At 32.6% G+C, this 20181-nt stretch overlaps 1 protein-coding gene across 2 annotated transcripts; it reads left to right on the top strand.

Moving 5' to 3' along the window:
* Nucleotides 1–2239: 2239 nt before the first annotated feature.
* LOC145829483 (uncharacterized) lies at nt 2240–13982 on the top strand. Of its 2 annotated transcripts, none has more exons than XM_082937288.1 (3): nt 2240–3234; nt 10239–10369; nt 12359–13982. In XM_082937288.1, exons 1-3 carry the CDS (start codon nt 2439–2441, stop codon nt 12590–12592), a joined length of 1161 nt encoding a protein of 386 aa, XP_082793414.1. In that variant the 5' UTR covers nt 2240–2438; the 3' UTR covers nt 12593–13982. The 2 variants fall into 2 exon arrangements, with proteins under 2 accessions (XP_082793414.1, XP_082793415.1); XM_082937289.1 differs by having other exon boundaries at nt 12362–13982.
* The last annotated feature ends 6199 nt before the right edge of the window (nt 13983–20181 follow it).

A 20181-nucleotide genomic window follows, 5' to 3' on the forward strand; every position in this document is an offset into this window, starting at 1 on the left:
TAAAAGGATTTGTACATCGGCCCGAGCCCACTTTATTTTTAGACGAATGTTAAATGAAGTAAAACAATTAATGCCGGGGTTTATAAACGCAAGGAAGTATTTTTGTGACTTACATAAAAAACAAAAGATTACTTCACAAAAAAGTTTTTGCTTTCAAGATAACTTTTTAAAACTTTAGAAGTTTTTAAATTTAAAGCAAACATTTTAAGGACCCAATTCTTTGTAACAAATTTTTGCATGCTTTTGTCTATTAATGTAATAAAATTTTGTTTCAAATCGTTTAAGACGGTTATAGTACATTTTCTTTGTTGCGTAAGGAGCTTTAATTAAGTATTGTGTTTTTAATTATATCAAACAAAAATGCTTTTAGATTTTAATTGTTGTAAGTGGTTGACTTGCTTTTTTATAAGCTTGTTATGTAAGACTTTTATTTGATTTTTTATAAAGCATGTTAAGTTCAAAATGTGTTAGGAACATAAAAGTTTTTTTGAAGTCTAAAATTTAAAGAAGTTAGTAAGCTATTATGCTGAACTTTTAGTTTCAAGCAATAAAAAGCTGGTAAGACACATAAAAGTCATTAATAACATAAAAAAAATTTAAAAAGTCATAAGTTTTGAAGACGACTTAGTTTTAATTCATTTATAAAAATTAATTTAAACTGTAACCATAAAAACTTAAATAGTTGATTTTTTTTTGTTTTAAACCTTTTTAAAGATAAATTGAATGCAATTTAGTTATTAAAAAAAAACTTAAAATGATTACAATGACAGACTTTTTAAATAATATAAAAACAAACTTTAAACTATTGTTAAACTTAGTTTTTGTATTGAAATTTAAACATATTGATTTTTTTAAAGTTACCATTATGTAAAAAAATACCTTGTGTCGCGATTTAAGCGTTTATAAGTTTTTAGATGTAACAAAAAATGTTTTGTACGCACATGGTTATTATTTCTTTAAAACAACAAAAACTTTAGTTTCAATTTAGTAATATAAAGTAAGTGGATGACTAAGCGAGCTGTTAGTAGAGTTTTACATGAAAAGTTTACAACTTTTCCCTCGATCATCGAACTCTGCTCGACCCTCGCAAAACGAGTATGACGTCACATAAGTCGTCACTTTCCGTCGTCGCTTCGTCGTTGTGACGTCACAACGGAGGCGGTTAGACGACAGAGCTTTGAGCTTCAGAATCAAAAAGTTGAAAGACGAACTGAAAAATCAAGCAAAATTAAATTAATCAAAAAATTGCTCTGCGGCGCCACCAGTCGGCAAACTTTTCGACTTTTTTCTTTTCATTTTCCACTTTTCTTTTTTCCTCGCGCCAGCTATTATACTTTTCCTCGAGTTTTGCTAAATGTTATTTGTGAGTTGCTTTCCAGCGAGTCAGTCCACAAACAAGAGAGCACTTGACAGTGATTTTGAATAATCTTTTTTTCTTCATTTGTTCAACAAGTTGTTGTATGTGTTTCTATGTAAAGCTGAGTGTGTGACAGATACAAAGATGTGCTTTTCGTTGTAAAAGTAACAAGTGTAGATTGAAGTAGTTAAATTCACAAGGATGTACATTACAATAACAGCTGTCAAAAAGTTAAAAAAAACATGTTATATAGCATTCATCACAATAGGAACATTACAAAGCTTTGTGAGCATTTATTGATAAAAAAACTAAGTTGCAAATCGATTGTTCGATAAGAGCATTGAATAAACCGACACTTCACTAATCAACAAATCTCGATAAAAAGAAAAGCTCAAGCACCCGATTATAAGAGAAAGAAAGCTTTTTTTTGAGCAACGAGCAGTCAATTAAGATGTTTCGTGATTAGCTGAAGAGCTACCAATAAACTAGAAGGCGGTTGCCGCCCTGTTGCACGGAGATCTGACATATTTGCTACAAACGTGCAGAGGGCTGCGCGCTCTGATCGCTTCACTGAGAAATCAGAGAAGTTAACGAAATTCCGATTTAGATTATGTGTTTGAATTTTTGGCTGGCTCGCAGCAGTTGTTGAGGTGTCTTGTAGAAGTTGTAAGGTTTTTTCTTTTCGCCGAAGTTAAGAACTTGAAAGAATAGTGTGTGCGTGGAACTAAAAATTTGTAAATAGTGATTTAGTATTAATATTTTTTACGTAAATCATAGAACTAATTGTTTTAGAAATGTTTTATTAAACTATTTTTTAACACTAAATCATATATTCTTCAAACTAACTTGTTTTTTCAGACGCAGGAATTTACACCGTTGTCTCTTACTAGACGCCGGTTTATAGTTGCTAAGACAAATTTTAATTTCTTGCACCAAAATTTTATTTGACAAAAAGATTCTGCTGCACCTCTCTCCATCCTCAAGTAAAAGAAAAAAGGAGAGTTTTCACTGCAGAAGCGTCTCACACACATAAAACAGACTTTTACCAAAGTTCAAGTTCAACTCACTTGACAACAGTAAAATGCTGGGCAAAGAGCTCCCAAGGGTGCCTAGCAACAGCGAAGACTCGAGCTACTTCCATGAAAACGAATGTTGCACGTCCGAAATTCGACGTCGCCACAACAACAACAAAAACCCCCACAGCAGTTGCAATCACCAACCACATGCCACGTGCCGACCCCAAGTTGCCAGGCAACGATGCAAAAAGTCCCGCTGGCCCCTCAGCTCCCTATTCCTCACCGTCCTCTTCGTTCTCCTTTTCCTACAGGCGGCCGTCTGCCAGAGGTCGAGGAGGCCGACCCAGCGCCCGGGGCCCCACCGACGCGTCGGCCTCCAGAGAAAAACGAGCTTCCGGCCCACCCCACCCAAGAGAATTTTCAACCTGAAAGAGCTTGCCGCAAAAAACCCTTCCATCTCCGACTCGTTGCGCGTGTTCCGGACCGCCTGCAAGATGGGGCTGGACGCGGAGGACCCGCAGAGCCTCAGGTGCCTCATCGATTTGCTGAGGGAGGCGCAGTCGGTGCTGGTGGAGGGCAAGAAGTCCCGCAAAAGCGGCAAGATACTCAAGTGGTTCAGGGGCAGGGGCGGAAAGTACGACGACCTCTTCCGGCTGCTGGACCCCGGAACGTTGCCGAAGAAGTCGCGCGCGCAGGCGAGGAAGGCGACGGCGAGGCCGAAAAGCCCCCAAATGAAGAAGAGGCAGGTGGCGAACGTGGAACTGCACCACATCTCGTCCTCGTTTCCCAGGGTGAAGATGAGGAGGTACTTCGCAGTGAGCAAGAACAGGCTGGAGGGAGTGAGGAGGCCCAACAAGTACTGTGAGTTGTAATTTGTGATACTAGTTTGAGTTATTTTAAATTAATTCAATAAGCTACTCTGATTAAATGCTGTGAATTTTGTTGGTTTTTTTTAGTTTCAATGCTAGTTTTAGTACAATATTATATACAATTTTTGCAATTTTTAAGAACTTTTCAAGCAGTTTATGGAGTGAAATCTATTTATACTGCATTGTTTTTCGGCTATAAAGTAGAACAACGTTTCAAATTGCTGTAAAGATTAAAAAAAGGAGATTGTAAAAAAGTCACGTTTACTATTTTGAACGCCAAATAAACTTGCGTAAAAGTTGCAGATTTAGCTTCTTATATTTGATTAATTTCACACGATAATCTCAAATAAGTGCGTAAATCAGTCGGTTTAATTTCAATCAACACGGCAATTGATACGAGCGCTATATGACGTCAAAGTGAAGCAAATTTGCAACTCCGGTTGAAAAAAGTTAGCAAAGAAGTGTTTCTGTTACAAAATAAGTAGAGTTTTTCTTTTGTTTTTGGTAAAGTTAGAAAAAATGGGAAAACAGTTATTTTATTTTGACGCATTTGAACGCACAGCTCAAATGCGTCAAACTGAATTTAATTCTTATTTTAACTTCTTAAAATTACGCAAAAAACCAGTTTTGAGAAAATACTATTCCTACGTTATTTATACTTATTTATTGGTTTAAAAAAGGAATTAAAATAAATGTATAGCGTTCTGTAAACATGACTTAAAAGTTTAGTGATAACTTGAAAATTTCCTTTTTTTAAATTAAAAAAAAAAAATCACGTGTTGATGACTTTGGTGTTTTTCGCTAACACCACCTTTAATCCTTGAATAAAAGTTTTTTTCATTCTTCTACTCGAAATAATCCCCTTGTGACCCCACCGTGACCCAGCGTTTTTAATCCACATCTTTTGTCGGTGTCTTTTTTTTGTTAATTTTTTTTGGGTTGGAAAATCAAAGGTTCGCTGATTGACGCAGGTTAGTCACGCGCGTCAGATTAAAAAAAACTTTTTACAAAAAAAAAACGGTGAGTTTGCGGGTGAAAAAAAACCGAAATATTCAAACAGCACAGATTAAAAAGGTTGACTTTCTAAAAATCCAACAGTTTACGAAACAAAAAACCGAACAGTATTTTAAAATGCTGACAGGCACTTTTTTGATCTTTCGCTTTTGAACTCGTTAAAATTTTTTCCGTGTTGTTTTTTTTTTTTACAAGTGTCAGCTTTTTATTACCGAGAGTCGAGGGCTTACGCGAGAGCGTGCTTGTGCTCCAATCGCTTCCTACCAGTAATCGCTAAATTAAAACGAACTGCAAGCGGGCCATTGTTACAGCCGTAGTTAAATTGTTGTTAGCGAAAGTTTTGACGCCGCTGTGCTCGCCTTTTTCCGCTGCTAACAGCCGCTTTTAAGTTGTAGTGGCAAACTTTTAGTTATTTTATAAAATCGTTTGCAAAGAAATATGCTTGCCTTTCGAAGCGTTTTAAAACCGTTTATGATATTTACTAGGTTCAAAAATTTACGCTATTTCATTCATAAACTTTCAAAAAAAAAAATGTTTTTTTTTAATTTTATGTGTTTGTGTTTTTTTGCTGTCTCAAAATTCCTTTAGCCTTTTTAGCAGATAAACTGCTTTTTTATAAATTGATCTGTAAAATCATCTCCTAAAACAGGTTTGAGACTCACGTTATATTGAGTTTTTTAATCTTTAGCAAAACACTGTGCGAAATCACAATACGTGATGGGCTTTGTGTTTCAATTTTACAAGATGAATTTCTGCGTTTTTAGGTTAATGCAGCATTATTAGTGTTTAGATTTCTTTAGACTTCAGCAGCTTGTCATGTGTCTATTGCCTTCCAAAAAAACTTCTTCTCGCTTGCCCGACAACCTACCACTTTCCCACGCGTTTCAACCCCGCATTTTTTTTCACCCCCACCTCAATCACCGTCATCAGCAGGGGTGCACAGCGTTGCGTGCGATGCCGATCGCTTTGTGACGTCACAAGAACGAACTTTCTATTGTTTTCGACCGCGAAAAACTTGTTTGCCGAAAGTTCGAGCCATGCCGACGTTTAGTCAACACAATTAACTCGACGCGCGTTCCAACGAACCGCCGCTGCTCCGGTTCCCCCCTGAGCGTCCCGCTCGCTCGCCACCTCCTTCTGCCTCGGCTCGCTTCGACCCCTGCTGCCTGTCGAGCCACACAGCGCGCGCACGGCAAGAGGCTTTCCTGCGTGTTAATTTTCCGCTCGGTCGACCCAGGCAGCTCCTATTAAGACAAAGAAGTAAATGAGCTTTTTCTTGTGAACGCGAAAAGGGAAGAAAATTAAAGGGAGCGGGGTTGTGCTAGCAGGAGAGCAAACTGTTGAGGGTTTCGAAATGTTGAGGCATTGCACAACAACGTTTTGCAATACTTTCAACCGAGCTTGTATTCTAATGTTTTTTCTGTCTTGTTTTTCTCAAGGCCTTGCGACTAAGGTAAAAGTTAATGGCTTTTTATTCAGCCTTGAATAAAAATTTTATCAGAAATTCGCGTTTGCAACATGGTTTCAGAACTGTCTTCATCAAAAAATTAAATGCACTTGCGCTCTGTCATATAAATTTTGTTTATCTGTAGCTGTTAGGAACTAAACTAGCAAGCTTATTTCTTATTTCTAAAATAAATTAGTACATGGACTTACTTTTGAGGTTTTGATAATTACAACTATTTATTGAAGTTTAAATGGTTTACTAATCTGAAGTTTCAATTTAAAGTAAATTGTACAGTTGCATATATTAAAGTGTAAAGCGTTTGTTTTTGATTTTACTATGTTATTCAAAAGTAGTAAATGAAGATTAATACAACAGTACCAAATAGATTTTATATTAGTTTTCTTTGTTTTGTCTAACTAGTTTAAAACTTTCTAAATGTTTATACAAAACATTGAAAAATACTTAACTAACGTTTTGGTATTGGTATAGCTTAGTTACAGAAAACGTTTTCCATAAAAAGCTTTTTTGTTAATTCGATTATTATTATAAAATTGAAATAAGAAGTTTTTGTGTAGACTTATAGAATTTAAAAAATTAAAATATTTAATGATAATTATAACTATTACAACTTATAACAAATTTTAAGAAAGTAGTACAGTGTAAACTTTTCTTTAGTTGTTTAACACTTAATCAAACTATAATAACAATTTAGGCTGTAAAAATAAGAACAAGATTAGCTTTAAAGAATTTTTTTTAATTTTGTAAAAAACTTTAACACTTTAAAACCCAAGTAAAACTATAAAGAAAAAAATATTGACATTATAGAAACAAGTGTTAATTACTTACCGTATGTGATTCTCACCTAATAATTTAAACACAGTTCAAATTAAGTTTTTTGTGCTTTTTCAATAGTAATGTGATGAGTTATAAACTTAGTTTACCTATTTTTTTTACAACTTGACATTTCAACTTAAGATTACCCAAGTATAAAATTGTTTATCATAGGTGTTTGTATACGAACTTAAAAGCAGCAGTTAAAAAGATTTTATATTGAACTGTTAGTTAACCATTAATTCCACAATTAAAAAAATTACTATTGGGTTTATACTTACAACATTTCTACTTTCAAATGATAAAAAGCTTTTTGTAATTCTACTATTATAAAAGAAATAAACATAGTTAAAAATCACTTTAATTTTGGTATTATTTCGAGTACTACTACAGCCATGAGTTAGAAAAATATTTGTCTAAATTTAATGTACTTTATACATTTTTTAATTAATTTAATACACATTTACTTATTAATTCGTTTTTAGATGTTACAAAAATTAAGGTTTTTTTATTTTATCAATCCCAGTTTTATATATTGACATCATACATGTAAACAAATTTATACAACAATGTATCGCAGCTAGCTTACAATCAAACTTCATAACGCGGCAGTAGCTCGAAAATCTTTATAATTTCTACAGAAGTAGATACAAGGCTCGAAAAGTTTTATAATTTCTACAGAAGAAGATACGAGGCTCGAAAAGTTTTATAATTTCTACAGAAGTAGATACGAGGCTCGAAAAGTTTTTTAATTTCTACAGAAGTAGATACGAGGCTCGAAAAGTTTTATAATTTCCACAGAAGTAGATACGAGGCTCGAAAAGTTTTATAATTTCTACAGAAGTAGATACGAGGCTCGAAAGTTTTATAATTTCCACAGAAGTAGATACGAGGCTCGAAAAGTTTTATAATTTCCACAGAAGTAGATACGAGGCTCGAAAAGTTTTATAATTTCTACAGAAGTAGATACAAGGCTCGAAAAGTTTTATAATTTCTACAGAAGTAGATACGAGGCTCGAAAAGTTTTATAATTTCTACAGAAGTAGATACGAGGTTCGAAAAGTTTTATAATTTCTACAGAAGTAGATACGAGGCTCGAAAAGTTTTATAATTTCTACGTGCAGGAGATATGAAAAATATTTGGCGAATTATCGGCGCTTAGCTCCAGCAAAACTCATGATAATTACTTTCATGCATGCAAAAGTACCAGAAACAAAAAATAAAAACTGTTCGGTGCTAAAAGGCGGAGCCTCCGCTTTGTATCTTCCGCTCTCAAGCCTGCACCCCGCTCAACCATCTTTCCACGGTTGCCTAGCAGCACAACCGGAACACCGTTCATGCGTGTCAAACATGCATTGTTTCAAAAGTGCAATTAGCCGGGTAGCGCTTCCCCTTCTCGTTGCTGTGTTGCTGATGAGATGAGCCCCTGGAGATGAGCTCTTAGCAACCGTGGGACCACCTACCTGCGTTCTTAAGCAACCGAAGGCGAAGTTCATGGGAAGCTTTCTGTTTTGGGGCTCAATCATGATTAGGTACCTTCCTGCAATCTCTGATGTTTTTAATCTTGAGCTCTTTTTGCGCAAACCTTGAAGTTTTCATGTTCAAAAATGCTCCTAAACATTTCAGTGCAAACTTTAAAATCTTACTTGAAGGTTTTATCTTTAACAACAGTATCTTTAAGAATTGAAATGTTATGAGAGCAAATAGCTAAAGCTTTTAATAAACTATAAGTAATCTATTGCTCTTAAAACTACTCTTCAAAATGTTAATAATAAACTCTCGTATGTACGCGAAATCAAAACTGAAACCAAAACTATTCATAGACTAAAATAAAAGAGAACTGGTTAATACTTATGTAAGCTATTAAAATTACAAGTATTTTCGTTAAAAATATCATAGTAAGAAAGTGTATATGCATATATAACCATAGGGATAAAAGAGCTTTCCTGAAATTACTGAAAAACAACCTCTGAATGGTTGGAATTGGCTTGCTAGTAAAAATGTGACCTGTGAGCGCTCAACCTTGAAGATAACTTGTTGCAAAACACCGTCTTATTTTTCCATTCGAAAAAAATAAGTAGAGAGGTTGGCAACAACACAATGAAGTTGCTTAACACCTGACATGCCACAACAATAACCGGCATAACTTTTGCAACTGCTTTTAATCATTGCCCCCGCGCAGCTTACACAGCGAGGTTTCTGAATGTCGGGCGAAATTGTCTCCGTACGTGAAAGTTCTGAGCTCACATAATTAATTAAGTGGCGTATGAACCCGCTAGAACCTGCGTTGGGACTCCAGGCTTTGCAGTTAGGTTTGACCTTGTCAAGTATAGTCTGTTAGGCTAAAACAACAGTGCACCAGTTTGTTCTGTGAAACTCTTTCAATTTTTGGTTGACTAAAATCTAAAATTAATCCAAGTCGCTCATCAACGTTTAAAAAGCTCATTTTTAAAACGACAGCCGTTTAAAAGGCCTGCCTTTAAAAATAAACCATCTTCCCACATAATAAGAACACATACGAATAAAGAGGCCTTTTTAGCAGATAGATTACTGTCAATGAACCGCCGCTCACATTTATTAAAAACATTATCTTTAAATTAAAAGGCTTGGTTATTTTGCAGTGCATGCAACACACCACGTTAGAAGTGAGACCACCATAGAAGTGTGTAAGCCAGATTGATGTTGATGTTTTATTCGCTTCTGCTGCATAATAGGCTTACACCGGCTGACATCGGCGCTTTTTGTTTTTTATTTATTATTTTTTTTTTTGAGAAAATGATTCACGCAAGGACCAGATTATATGCTTGATTGTGCCGGAATCAAAAAGAGTAAATTGACACTTTCGCGCAAATTAAAAGGCAACAGCAGAAAGTATTAGTGTTAGTAATTGCCGGTTGTCACTCTTGCTTTGCGGGATCGCTTTAGAAAGTTTATTGGGTTTCTGCTTTGATCCCCTTTCGGAGGTTGTGTGGGAGTTTGAGTGGTAAGTTGACGTGAACTTTTAAATTAAAAAAAAAACAAACAAAACGAATAACCGTTCGTCAGTCAACCTTTAGAGTCCGATCTTACTTTGAACTGCAAAGAACTTACTGCCGTAAGTTTTCAGTTTCTATTGGTTTGTAGTTATTTTTCTCATTACAATTACTTGTATTTGAACTTCTGATATGAACTTTATGTTTTAAATTATACTACAGTACTAACTTGTTTCATGAAATTGCTTAAGCAAAAAAATTATTTTTAAATGTTTAAAACGAAGTTGACTAAAAAAATGTACACTCTATATGGTAAATTTAAGAAACTTATTAGTTGCAAACATTAAACTTGCCACTCTTACAAACTTGTGACTCACGCTTTTCTCTATTTGCATAGCAACCGGAATCAATGAACTGTTTCCTAGCAACCCGACTCGCGCGTATTTTGTTGTCATGGTTATTCAGTCGAATCATCTTAAGCCACCCCGCTGAGAATGTTTTCGACATTTACGCGAACTTTAAAGAAAAAACTTGATTAAAACTTGTTTGAATAATAAAATCTACATAACATAGTTTAATTAACAATTTGTTTGTAATTTTAACAAATACTATCACTGTTTTATTATTTATTTAGTTATCATTAAATCTACCCTTGATTTACTTGATTTAAAACCCTAGTATTACCTTTTTTATGTTGTATTATCTATTTCAACTGATCGAAAATACCAACAGCCCTCATAGAAATCAGGCCTGCCAAGGGTAGCATGACCGGCATGGAGTTTGTGACGTTGAGAGGAGTCTACTCCAACAAGTTCATCTGCATTGGGAAGTACGGGAGGGTGCAGGTCAAGAAGAACACTTATGTGAGTATAAATTCTACTTGTTCTACAAATAAAATTACATTAAAGTAGTTGCTTTTGTTTCAACATTACGCTTTTTGTTTTGGTTGCTTTAACACGTAAGCTGCTTGTAATTTGATACAGAAATGTATTTAAATTGCTTTTACTTTTGCTGTTTGCTTAAATGCTTATCATTGCTTGACAAATTTAATTGTAAACAAAATAATACAACTGATTATGTTAAAATAAGAACAATGTAATTATTTTGCTTGCTGAAATTAAACACAAAATAAAACATTATAATCTTTTTAATTGCATCAAATGAATGTTTTCTTAATTAAATCTTTTTTGGTTTAGATTCTGCAAAATCTAATGAAATAACTAACGATTAATAAGCGATATTACCATTTGCTGATGCTTTTTCGTAGAAACTAAGAAAACAAATTGAAGAACGGGCGCTATACATGTTAAATCACAAGGAATTTCTTCAGCCGCTTGTTGTCAACCAAACTATGGTTGGCCCAACTTTAGACAGCCAAACCATAGCTAATACAACCATGGTTAGCCAGACAACAGTTGGCCCGACCATAGTAGATGTTGCTACGACCTTAGTAGCTAACACGACCTCGGTAATTAGTTTATTTAGTAAAATTTAGTTTAAATGTAAATTTAGCATAATGTAGCTAGTCTGAATGTTTTTTCTTAAATGTATGCTTTGATGTAGAAATGTAGAATTTTAGTTGTTCATAAATGCGCAAACTTAAGTTAGTAGAAATTCTGGAAATGCGTTAAGTGTATGTTTTTACAGCAACAGTTTAAAATTATAAATCTATTAAAATTTTGCTTTGATTGCAATAATTTTTATTTTATTAAATAACTAAAAATTAGGAACGCTTTCAAAATTAAATACTTTTATCATGACTATATATTTTTAGATTTAAATAAGAATTAAAAATGACATAAAAATATTTCTCCATATACTAGTAATTACTTTTATAACTAAAATTGTAGCGTGCGAAAAACATCGTTAGTTTTCCAAATTATTTAACAAGTGTAAAATTAAAATTCATGCTTTCCTAGAACAAGTCGTTATCAGAAACTTGTTTCAATTAGCTACTTGATGGCGATCAATTTCGTCTTCTTAAATTTTGACATACAAAAATTAAAAATCATATAGAAAATAATTAACTAGCTATACATGAAAACAAACGCCATTAAAACTGATGACAAAATAGCATGATAAAAGGTTTTCATCGTTTAGTTACATAAAACTTTCCATTTAGATTCAGTTGCTAGTTACCATGTTGCGTGCGAACAGATCTTGTTTGTAGCGCGTGGTGCCCGCACAGCCCAACCGCCGGTTGTCCAATTAAAATTTCTAACAAATAACTTTCAAGCGCCTGAATCACTGCTTGCTTTCAATTAATCAGTACTTTTTTTTAGTTTTTATTGATCGTTTTATAATGCTTGTAAGTAAAGGTTTACAAAAAAATAGAAAAGCAGAACTAAGCCTTTAGTTTTTTCTAGTTAATCGATAAAGCAAAGCTAATTACATTTAAATTAATTTTAATATAAGAATATATTACAAAAATGATAACGTTAAACACAAATTTAGATTATAAAGTAAAATCACCAAGTTAGAAAAATTGATTTTTTTTTTATAATTTGTTTTTGAAGACGTTTTAACATGCATGCTTTGATATTTCTTACTGTTAATTGTGTACTTTAAAAAATTACGAAAAAAATATCTCTTTATGCATAGTTTAAGTTTATTTTTTTGCACCTAACTTTACAACTTTAGTTTACTGAAAATTAAAAGCATGACCGTTTGTGTTTAAGCAAAAAAGTAGATATGTTATCAAATTTTGAAATATTTTAAACAATCAATTATACTTGATATATTAGTTTACGTAAATAATTAAAAAACATTTTTTTTACAAAACTTTTGCTTTCAACACTAACTTTTGCTTCAACGTCGTCAAAAGTAAACAACTTTCAATTTTCAATCACCAGCAGAGCGACGGCGCCCCCAAGTGCGTGTTCACCCGCCGGAGGACCAACCTGCGCAACCCCGTCTACTCGTACGTGGCGCGCAGGGCGAAGAACCGCCAGTACTGGTTCCTGTCCATGACCAGGGGCGGCAAGGTGAAGCGGAGGACCATGCCGTGGACGGTGAGCGACCACGGCAAGAGCAGCGGCGGGTTCAAGTTCTACGAGCTCAACGTGACCAGGACGACCACGAGCTGAGGTGGTTCTTGAACGGGGGTTTTCCCTCTTGCGCGAAAGACGACGACGGTTGGTAGGAGGGACTTGTTTGGAGGCGACCGGCGTGAATACTGTTAGGAAAGATCGGTACGATAGGAAAATGTTACTTCGGAAAAATGTTTTTTTTTTTTTATAAATTAGGTTTGCTAATGAGAACGGAAATTAGTAATCGAGTAGATTTAAATTTTTGAAACACTTTAGTTCAAAAAAACTTATTTAAAACTTATTATATACCTAAGTTACGGTTTTTCTAAATTTTGTTTCAATTAAAGCTGCTATAATTGTTTATTTGAGCTATTTTATGTCTGAATACTAAAAAAATTTGCTATTCTCCCAGCTTTTAACACTTACTCGGTTACTCTTTTTTTTTAATTTTCTCGAAAGCAAAACCCTTGTTTTCGAATTTGCTTTTTTTTTTCCTTGCTGGCAAGCGATTTCCAGAAAAGGACTTTCTTTTGCCTTGAACCAAAAAACAAGCCTTAATATCTGCTTCAACCAAAAACGACAGCTAGTTGCAACCATATTAAAATTTAGCTTGGATTTTTAAGTTATTCCCCTAGGAGCTTAGTTTAGGTTTTCAATTTAAAAAGACGTGTATTATTTTTTTTATATGATATAAAAATTTCTATAAGACTATGAGTATTCCCGAAGGAACTAAGACATTTTTGTTGTTTAAACAAAGCTTTTATCACTTTTTTTTTCTTATGACATGTTCTTAATAGACTAAGAGTTTTCCAAAAGGCTTATAAATTTTTTAATTTTTTCACACGCTTTAGTCTAGTTTGCTGCCTCCTCGAGTAGACGAAGCTTAGGGCGTCACTAAAAGCTGAAAACAACAAAACAATGTTTCTAAATTGAATTAAAGTTAAAAGTAAAGAGAAATGTTGTTTACACTGTTTCGCAGCAGGACTGCTTATCGGGGGCTGAACTATTTAAAATCATCTTTTATAAAGTTTATATATATATATATATATATGTATGTATAAATATATTTATATCAGTTGCTTGTTGTACGTCGTGAGTAAATTATATCTGATTTTCTTCAAAATTTTGCTGTGTCTCAAAAATTCTTCACACCGGATTACTTCGAAAAATATCCTTTTTATTTTGTCTTTTTTTCTTCAATGTTTCATTAGCTGTAACAAAAAAAAAACCTGAAAACTTTTCAAACCTCTGCTTAGCTAAAACACCGACGAAGATCTAATTTAAGACCTGATTTTCTGAAAACCTCTGAACTCTTAAAAGCCGGCTAACGGCACCCTTCAATTTTACATGTCAAAGATAACAGCCTTTTTTTTTTTTGCATTAAAAGCATTTTATGAGCAGCAAAATTAGGCGTATTACTAATTCTTATTTCAAATTTTGAATTTCACCTGCTGGTTTTTCTATCGTTACGTTTTTTATTAATTATTAAGTCGTTTTCAAAATAAACCGTTAAAAAACTTACTGTGCTTAAAATTATTGTATTGATTAACAATAACTATTTATCAAGGTTTAATCTAACTAGTTAATTCGTATTACAGTACAAAAATATTAAAGGTAGTTTATGAAAAAGTTTTAAATAGTACATAGTTTTGAGTATAATTTAATTGTAAAAGTAATCTAATTTTATTAGGTTAATTGATTTATCTACTTTTAAAGTCAATATTTTACTTTGAATGTAAAACAATCTAAAACAAGAAATTACGACCTATAAAGTCTCTAAAAACAAGCATTTAATCAAAGATAGTTTTACATTTTCTGCTTAGGAAAAGGTTAAAAAAACATAAAATAGCAAAACAAATATTTTAAATTTGATATATTAGTAAAGTTTTAAAAAAATATAAAATAATATTGTGTTTGTTTCTCACTTAATGTGTATATGCTAACGATCTAAGTTTCTATAAAAAAAAACGAATAAATTTCAGTAGCGTAAAAATCGTTAATCTTAGTTTGACGTTTTGTTAGTTACTTCTAATCAAAAACCGTTTTCGTAAGCGAAAATCACACACTAAAGTTTAAGTTTAAAAGAGCCTTAAATAATCACATAACAATTAAAAATTTAGTAAACTAATATCAAAAAGTTAACAAAAAAAGAACTTCTAAAGAATTTACTAGAATAAATATACTTTTATCACAAATTACTTGTGAAAATGACCAACAAAGCATTAAACTTTTAAACCACATACATTATTTCATAAAAACAATGGATCAAAAGTTAAAACACCAGTACCAAAAAAAGGAAACAAAAGATGAACTTTAAGTGCATTTGTAGCAAACTCGGAATATATATACTTTCACCACAAACTGTGTTCATCATAAACAAGAAATAAAATTCACAAGTTACCAAAAACAATGGACAAAAGTTCAAAGTCGTCACGAATGTCGCTCAAAACTTTATTGAGCTCGTTCAGGTCTCTTTCAAGTGGAATCGAAACAATTCAACGTTGGCGGAAGGGCGCCGAGATTCCGTGCCGGCCGATGAAAAGGTGCTGAAAAAAGTAGGACAACAGTGGCAGCTGAAAACACAGATTTACCCGAATTAAATAATATTTAAATACTTAATATATAACAAAATAAACGTTTTAATAATTTTTTGGTTTATAATCTGGAAGTTATTTAAACCGAGTTTATATTTAGCCATAGGGTAGCTATGCACAGACTTACTGTTGTTTGGAGCTATTAAATATATAATATGTGTAAGTTATCAAAGTAAAACAAACATTAAAAGAGTTTAAATAATGTTCAGCTTATTAATCAGAAAGTTATCAAAACTGAGTTCATTTTTTCTAAAACACTATGATTTTCTGTTGCTTAAACTTTGTTTCTTAAATATGGAATACTTATTATTTTTTAGGAAAATATTGTAACTTACCAAAAAATTCGAATTTTACTCTAAGTATTTTATTCTTGTCAATTTAATAGTTAAACACCTAAGATGTTTTTTTTTATGTCTATTTAAAAAAAAAAAAAAATTATCCAGTTTAAATGATTTTATTAAATTAAACACATTCATAACTCATTTTAAAAACATTTTTAGTGTCATACAACCCTTGAATATAGTACAACTTTATGTTCAACAATTCATCTTATTAATAACTTATGTAATAAAACAGAAAAAAAAGTCAAATATTTAGATTAGGTGTTCAGTAGGTTTTGAAGTTTTTTGCCAGTAAACTATAATCTTATATTAAAATTGCTATTAATATTTCAGAAATGATAGAAACTGTCCAGTTCTAAATTAACCAAATGCTAAACATTAACAGCAAAGCTCTGTTTTTGTAAAGCTTCAAAAGTTGGTAATATTTTTACTGCAGCAACGTCAAAGATAAGTTTCGAAATCGCTAACCCGGGCGAACTGCACGGATATTTGAAATGGGCGAGCAAACGGGCTTACCTGAGGCTTTGCTGCCTTTTAATCGGCTAATCTTGATTTAATTTAAAAGTTTATTCAGCATGCATGCAAAAAGAACAAACAGGCAAGTCGAACTAACACACAGCAGCTTATTATTTACTTTCAATCAGCTCAGTCTGAATGCTCAGGTATCCGTTTCGTCAGGCTGTTATGGGAACGGTTGCCGTACAAACCGAGTTTTTCAGACACCGTGTCTGCTAGCAACCCAGATAGCTGGCTCGGGTTTTGTTTTTGTTAATTACACTATTTGCTGTTGAGTTTAAACCTCTTATCTTATCAGCTCTTTTTTGAATTGCAAGCAAACAATAACTTTTCAGAATTGCTGGCAAATATTTGAAGGTTTTCTATTGCCTCTTATCTATGCTCTGAACTTCTTGAAAGAACTTTCACTTTATTACTTACAAACGAAAAAAAAGTACAAAAAGTTGAAAGAAATAGCGGCTTGTATGCTAATGCACAATCGAAGTAAAGTTTTCTTATTAATAAAGTTTTTCAATTAAAAAGTGAACTACTTTAGTTAATTTAATCAGCATCGTAAATTAAATCGGAAATTTTGTTAATCAGAAATTTTTATGACTTTACCTACTACATTTTCAGTTCGAAAAGGATAAAAGTTAAAAATACTTGTAAAATTTGTTAGAACCATCAACAAAATGCAGTTTAATCAGCAATTAGATTCAACATGCCGGGATTGAAACAGTATATAACTCTGTTCATTAAGCATTCTGCCGAAACAACCGACTTTGTCGGAAAAAGATCAGCATTTTAATCATGAAAAAGCAACGTTTGATCAAACACCAATTATTTGCAAAAGCGTCAAAAAGGCCTTTGAAGTTTTCATTACACAAAGAAATCTCGAAGCGACGAGTGTTTATCAAGCAAATAATTACAAACAAAAAATACTCTGAAAACTTTCAAAACAACAAAAAATATGAAAAAAAAGTGTCGAAGGGTTTAAGGGGGCACCGAGCAACTAATCTCTTCACGGTTGAGTTGTCACGGTGACACATATCAAACCGTTGCTACGCGGCGATTTGTTGTTGCCATGGCAATAATTCAATTTGTGGGATCGGATTCCATTTCTTGTAGGTTTCCATGGTAACAAGAGTAGGTGCCTGGAGACGGTTCGCCAAAATAAAAGAAGCCGAAACCGCTCAGGCGTGATGGGATTCGGGTTACTATGGCGATATGTTAACATGGGGTTACTGTGGGGTGATGTTGCTTAGTAACACGACTCGGTTGAGTGGTTTCGACGAAAAGCTGTCAAAATGACATCTAATTTTGTATAAGTGGTGTTTAAGTTTGTCACTACTTAATTTTACTTGTTTGAAATTTTAAAGCTAGATGAAATTACAAATAGAAAATTATGTTTGTTTAAGTTCTTAGTTAGTGTTGATTTCTAATAGTTTTTTACCTATCAATGATTTTGTCAAACTTATTCAAAACGTGGAAAAAATGAACTAATAAATGAAGCGTTTGCTGCAAAAATTTGTAATATTTTTAAAACAGTAACCACGTATTACACTGACTTAGTTTTTTTTTTTTTAATATGACAAAGTGTTACTTATAACAAACTTATATTTTGTTTTGCAGAGCGAATGAAACAAAAATGCTCAAAGTCGTTAACGATCAACGAAATAAAACAAACTAATCAAACGTAGCAAACACTTTAAAATCTGACAGAGCGCTGAAACAAGCGAAAGCGTTAAGCGTTCGTGTAAAACAACCGGCAATATCTTGTTGTCTGTCTGAGCTTTCAAATGCTTTCAATTGTTGAAATACCCGACTTCGAAAATATCGCCCATGCAGTTTTCAAATCGAGACCGCACCACAAATTAGAACCGTCTTAATCTTTCGCTTTCATTCCATTTGAAGTCTTCCATTATCCGCCTCTATATTAAGGATTAAACCACTCCGGTGTTCCCAAAATAGAAAGCGTGTGTCTGCATGTTTCGTTCGAACATTCGAACGAATTAGGCGAATTATGAATTCCGCGAACGGAATTTTCATCAAATTTGAATGGGTTAATTGCTGGTTTCGCTCGCGAGCTGCATATAAAAGTGTAACACTTTCACAAATCAGTTACGTAAAAATGAGATTATTCCATAATAAATTTGAATAAGTAGCTTAAAAGTTTTTCATGACTAAATATTCAAGATATCTTCGCGTTTGAAAATAGAAAAAAAAAGCTAATTAGGGCTCGTTTATCAACTTAAATAATTAATACATTCAAAATTTTGTTGCACCTTACTTAAATTACATAAGTTAAATTACTCTCACTTTTTAAGTCATTATTACTTAGCTCCTTATGTAACAGCATTGTCGTTAATGTATCACATGAAAAGCAAAAACATAATTGGGCAGCTAAACGTTTCTATATTAAGCGCAATCGGTCGCCGCAGCCGTTGTCAGGCAAGCAATTTCTTCCTTGGTTGCCATGGCGATCGTGTGATGTGGGCGCCCGATTACCCGGCCCCCACCGCGCAACTGTCGCTTGCACGAAACCCTCCTGAGATGCGGGCACGGTGCCAGCGAATATTCCAAATTGCAGTCATGTGACCGGTTTGCGCCGAAAACAACTTCCAATTGGCGATTTCGCCCAGTTCGTGTTTTTCCTGCATTTTTTAGCTAAGATGTTTCCGTTGCTTGTTTCTTTTGTTTTTTTACGCATTAACGCCACCTACAGGTCAGTTAGTGAAATAGAATTTGTTTAATTAGTTAATTTTGTTTTTCAAGTTATGAAAAAAAAAAGGTATAAACCCTTTTTTTAATAGTTTTATATTGTAACACTTTAAAGTTTATGAAACCGTTTAACTACTTTTGAGTCGTAGTTCGCTTCAGATATGATATTTGAAAATTTTTCGTTAACTCCAAAGTTTAAACATAAAAATTGATTAGTAATGATTACTTTTATCGGTCGTAGTTTTTTTTTTGTAGTTGTAGCTCAATGAATAAAAATTGTATTACCATACTAATAAGTATTGATTTATATTCATGTTTAATTTTTATAAAAAAGAAATTACTTGTACATTGACTGACGAGACTTTTTTTTAACTCTTTGTAATTTCTTTTTATGTATATTAGTTTTGCCGAAATTATCTTAACAGCAATGTAAAACATTAACTTTATTTTTTATACTATAAACGATTTTTATTAGTTTATTATAATATTCATTAATTTATATTTTTTTTACAAGTAGTTGAAACTGCAGCAAAATTTTAAACCTGTTATACTAAGTCAAGTTATGAAAAATTAAATAACAAACAAATTATTTTCTAAAAACAAACTTAAAGTGAGCAATACTTGCGGCTGTAAAAAAAATTCTACCAAACCTCTTTTGAAAGTGTCATCTATAATTACAAATACTTAATTTAAAAGGAAACTTAACCCTCATTTCTGTGGAAATCTCATCTTATTAACTTTTTTCAAACTTTGAACATTCGGTAGCCTTTTAATTGAAGCTGTCTTTTTCTAACTGATTTGTTTGGCACTAAGAACAGAATGTGTCAGTCAAACATTCAACAAACTATTAATGAGTATTTGTTTTATTACACTGTATAATCTGTCTTAATCCCACAAAAGTTTTACCACCAAATTCAGTAGGACGCATTTCACAATGGCTACCGAATACTGCGTTACTAGGGAAGTTTTTGAAGCCAAACCGAAGGAGGTGTGACCTAATTAATTAAAATATTTATGTGCTAAATACCATTTGTTTGTAATACTGACCACTAAATCATACGTTTGTTTTTCAAAACATTTTTTAAGTAGTTAAATCTGTATATTTTATTTTGCTTGTCATCCATGTCAAAATTTTGTAGTTATTCGGTTTAATGTTTTTCTTGAGTATATTATCGTTAAACTAGTGTTAATTATAATATATCTAGTTTAATTTATTCAAGTAAATAAACAGTTTTTATTTAAACTTTAGTATTTAAAGTTATACTAACAGTAAAAAAATATCATTAAAAGTTTTTACAATCCTAAACTAAAACTAGTGTAATTATTTTTTACTGATTTAAATATTCAAAACTACCTACAAATAAATTTTTGGTCTTTAACATGCATACTTTATTTTACTTAAATTTAATGTAAAAACTATTGATTTTTTCAAACTACTTATCGTATGTACAAGATTTTTAAATACTTTGAAAGTCTTACAAAGTAATTTTCAAAG

This window comes from Thalia democratica, chromosome 2 (genome assembly GCF_965202585.1).
Source record: "Thalia democratica chromosome 2, ktThaDemo2.hap1.1, whole genome shotgun sequence".
In the NCBI taxonomy this organism is placed as follows: Eukaryota; Metazoa; Chordata; class Thaliacea; order Salpida; family Salpidae; genus Thalia; species Thalia democratica.

Coding starts and splice junctions, on each gene's coding strand:
- LOC145829483 (XM_082937288.1), top strand. CDS start 2,439: ATGCTGGGCAAAGAGCTCCCAAGGGTGCCTAGCAACAGCGAAGACTCG. Junction 3,235..10,238: donor GAGGAGGCCCAACAAGTACT/GTGAGTTGTAAT, acceptor AAATACCAACAG/CCCTCATAGAAATCAGGCCT. Junction 10,370..12,358: donor AGGTCAAGAAGAACACTTAT/GTGAGTATAAAT, acceptor TTCAATCACCAG/CAGAGCGACGGCGCCCCCAA.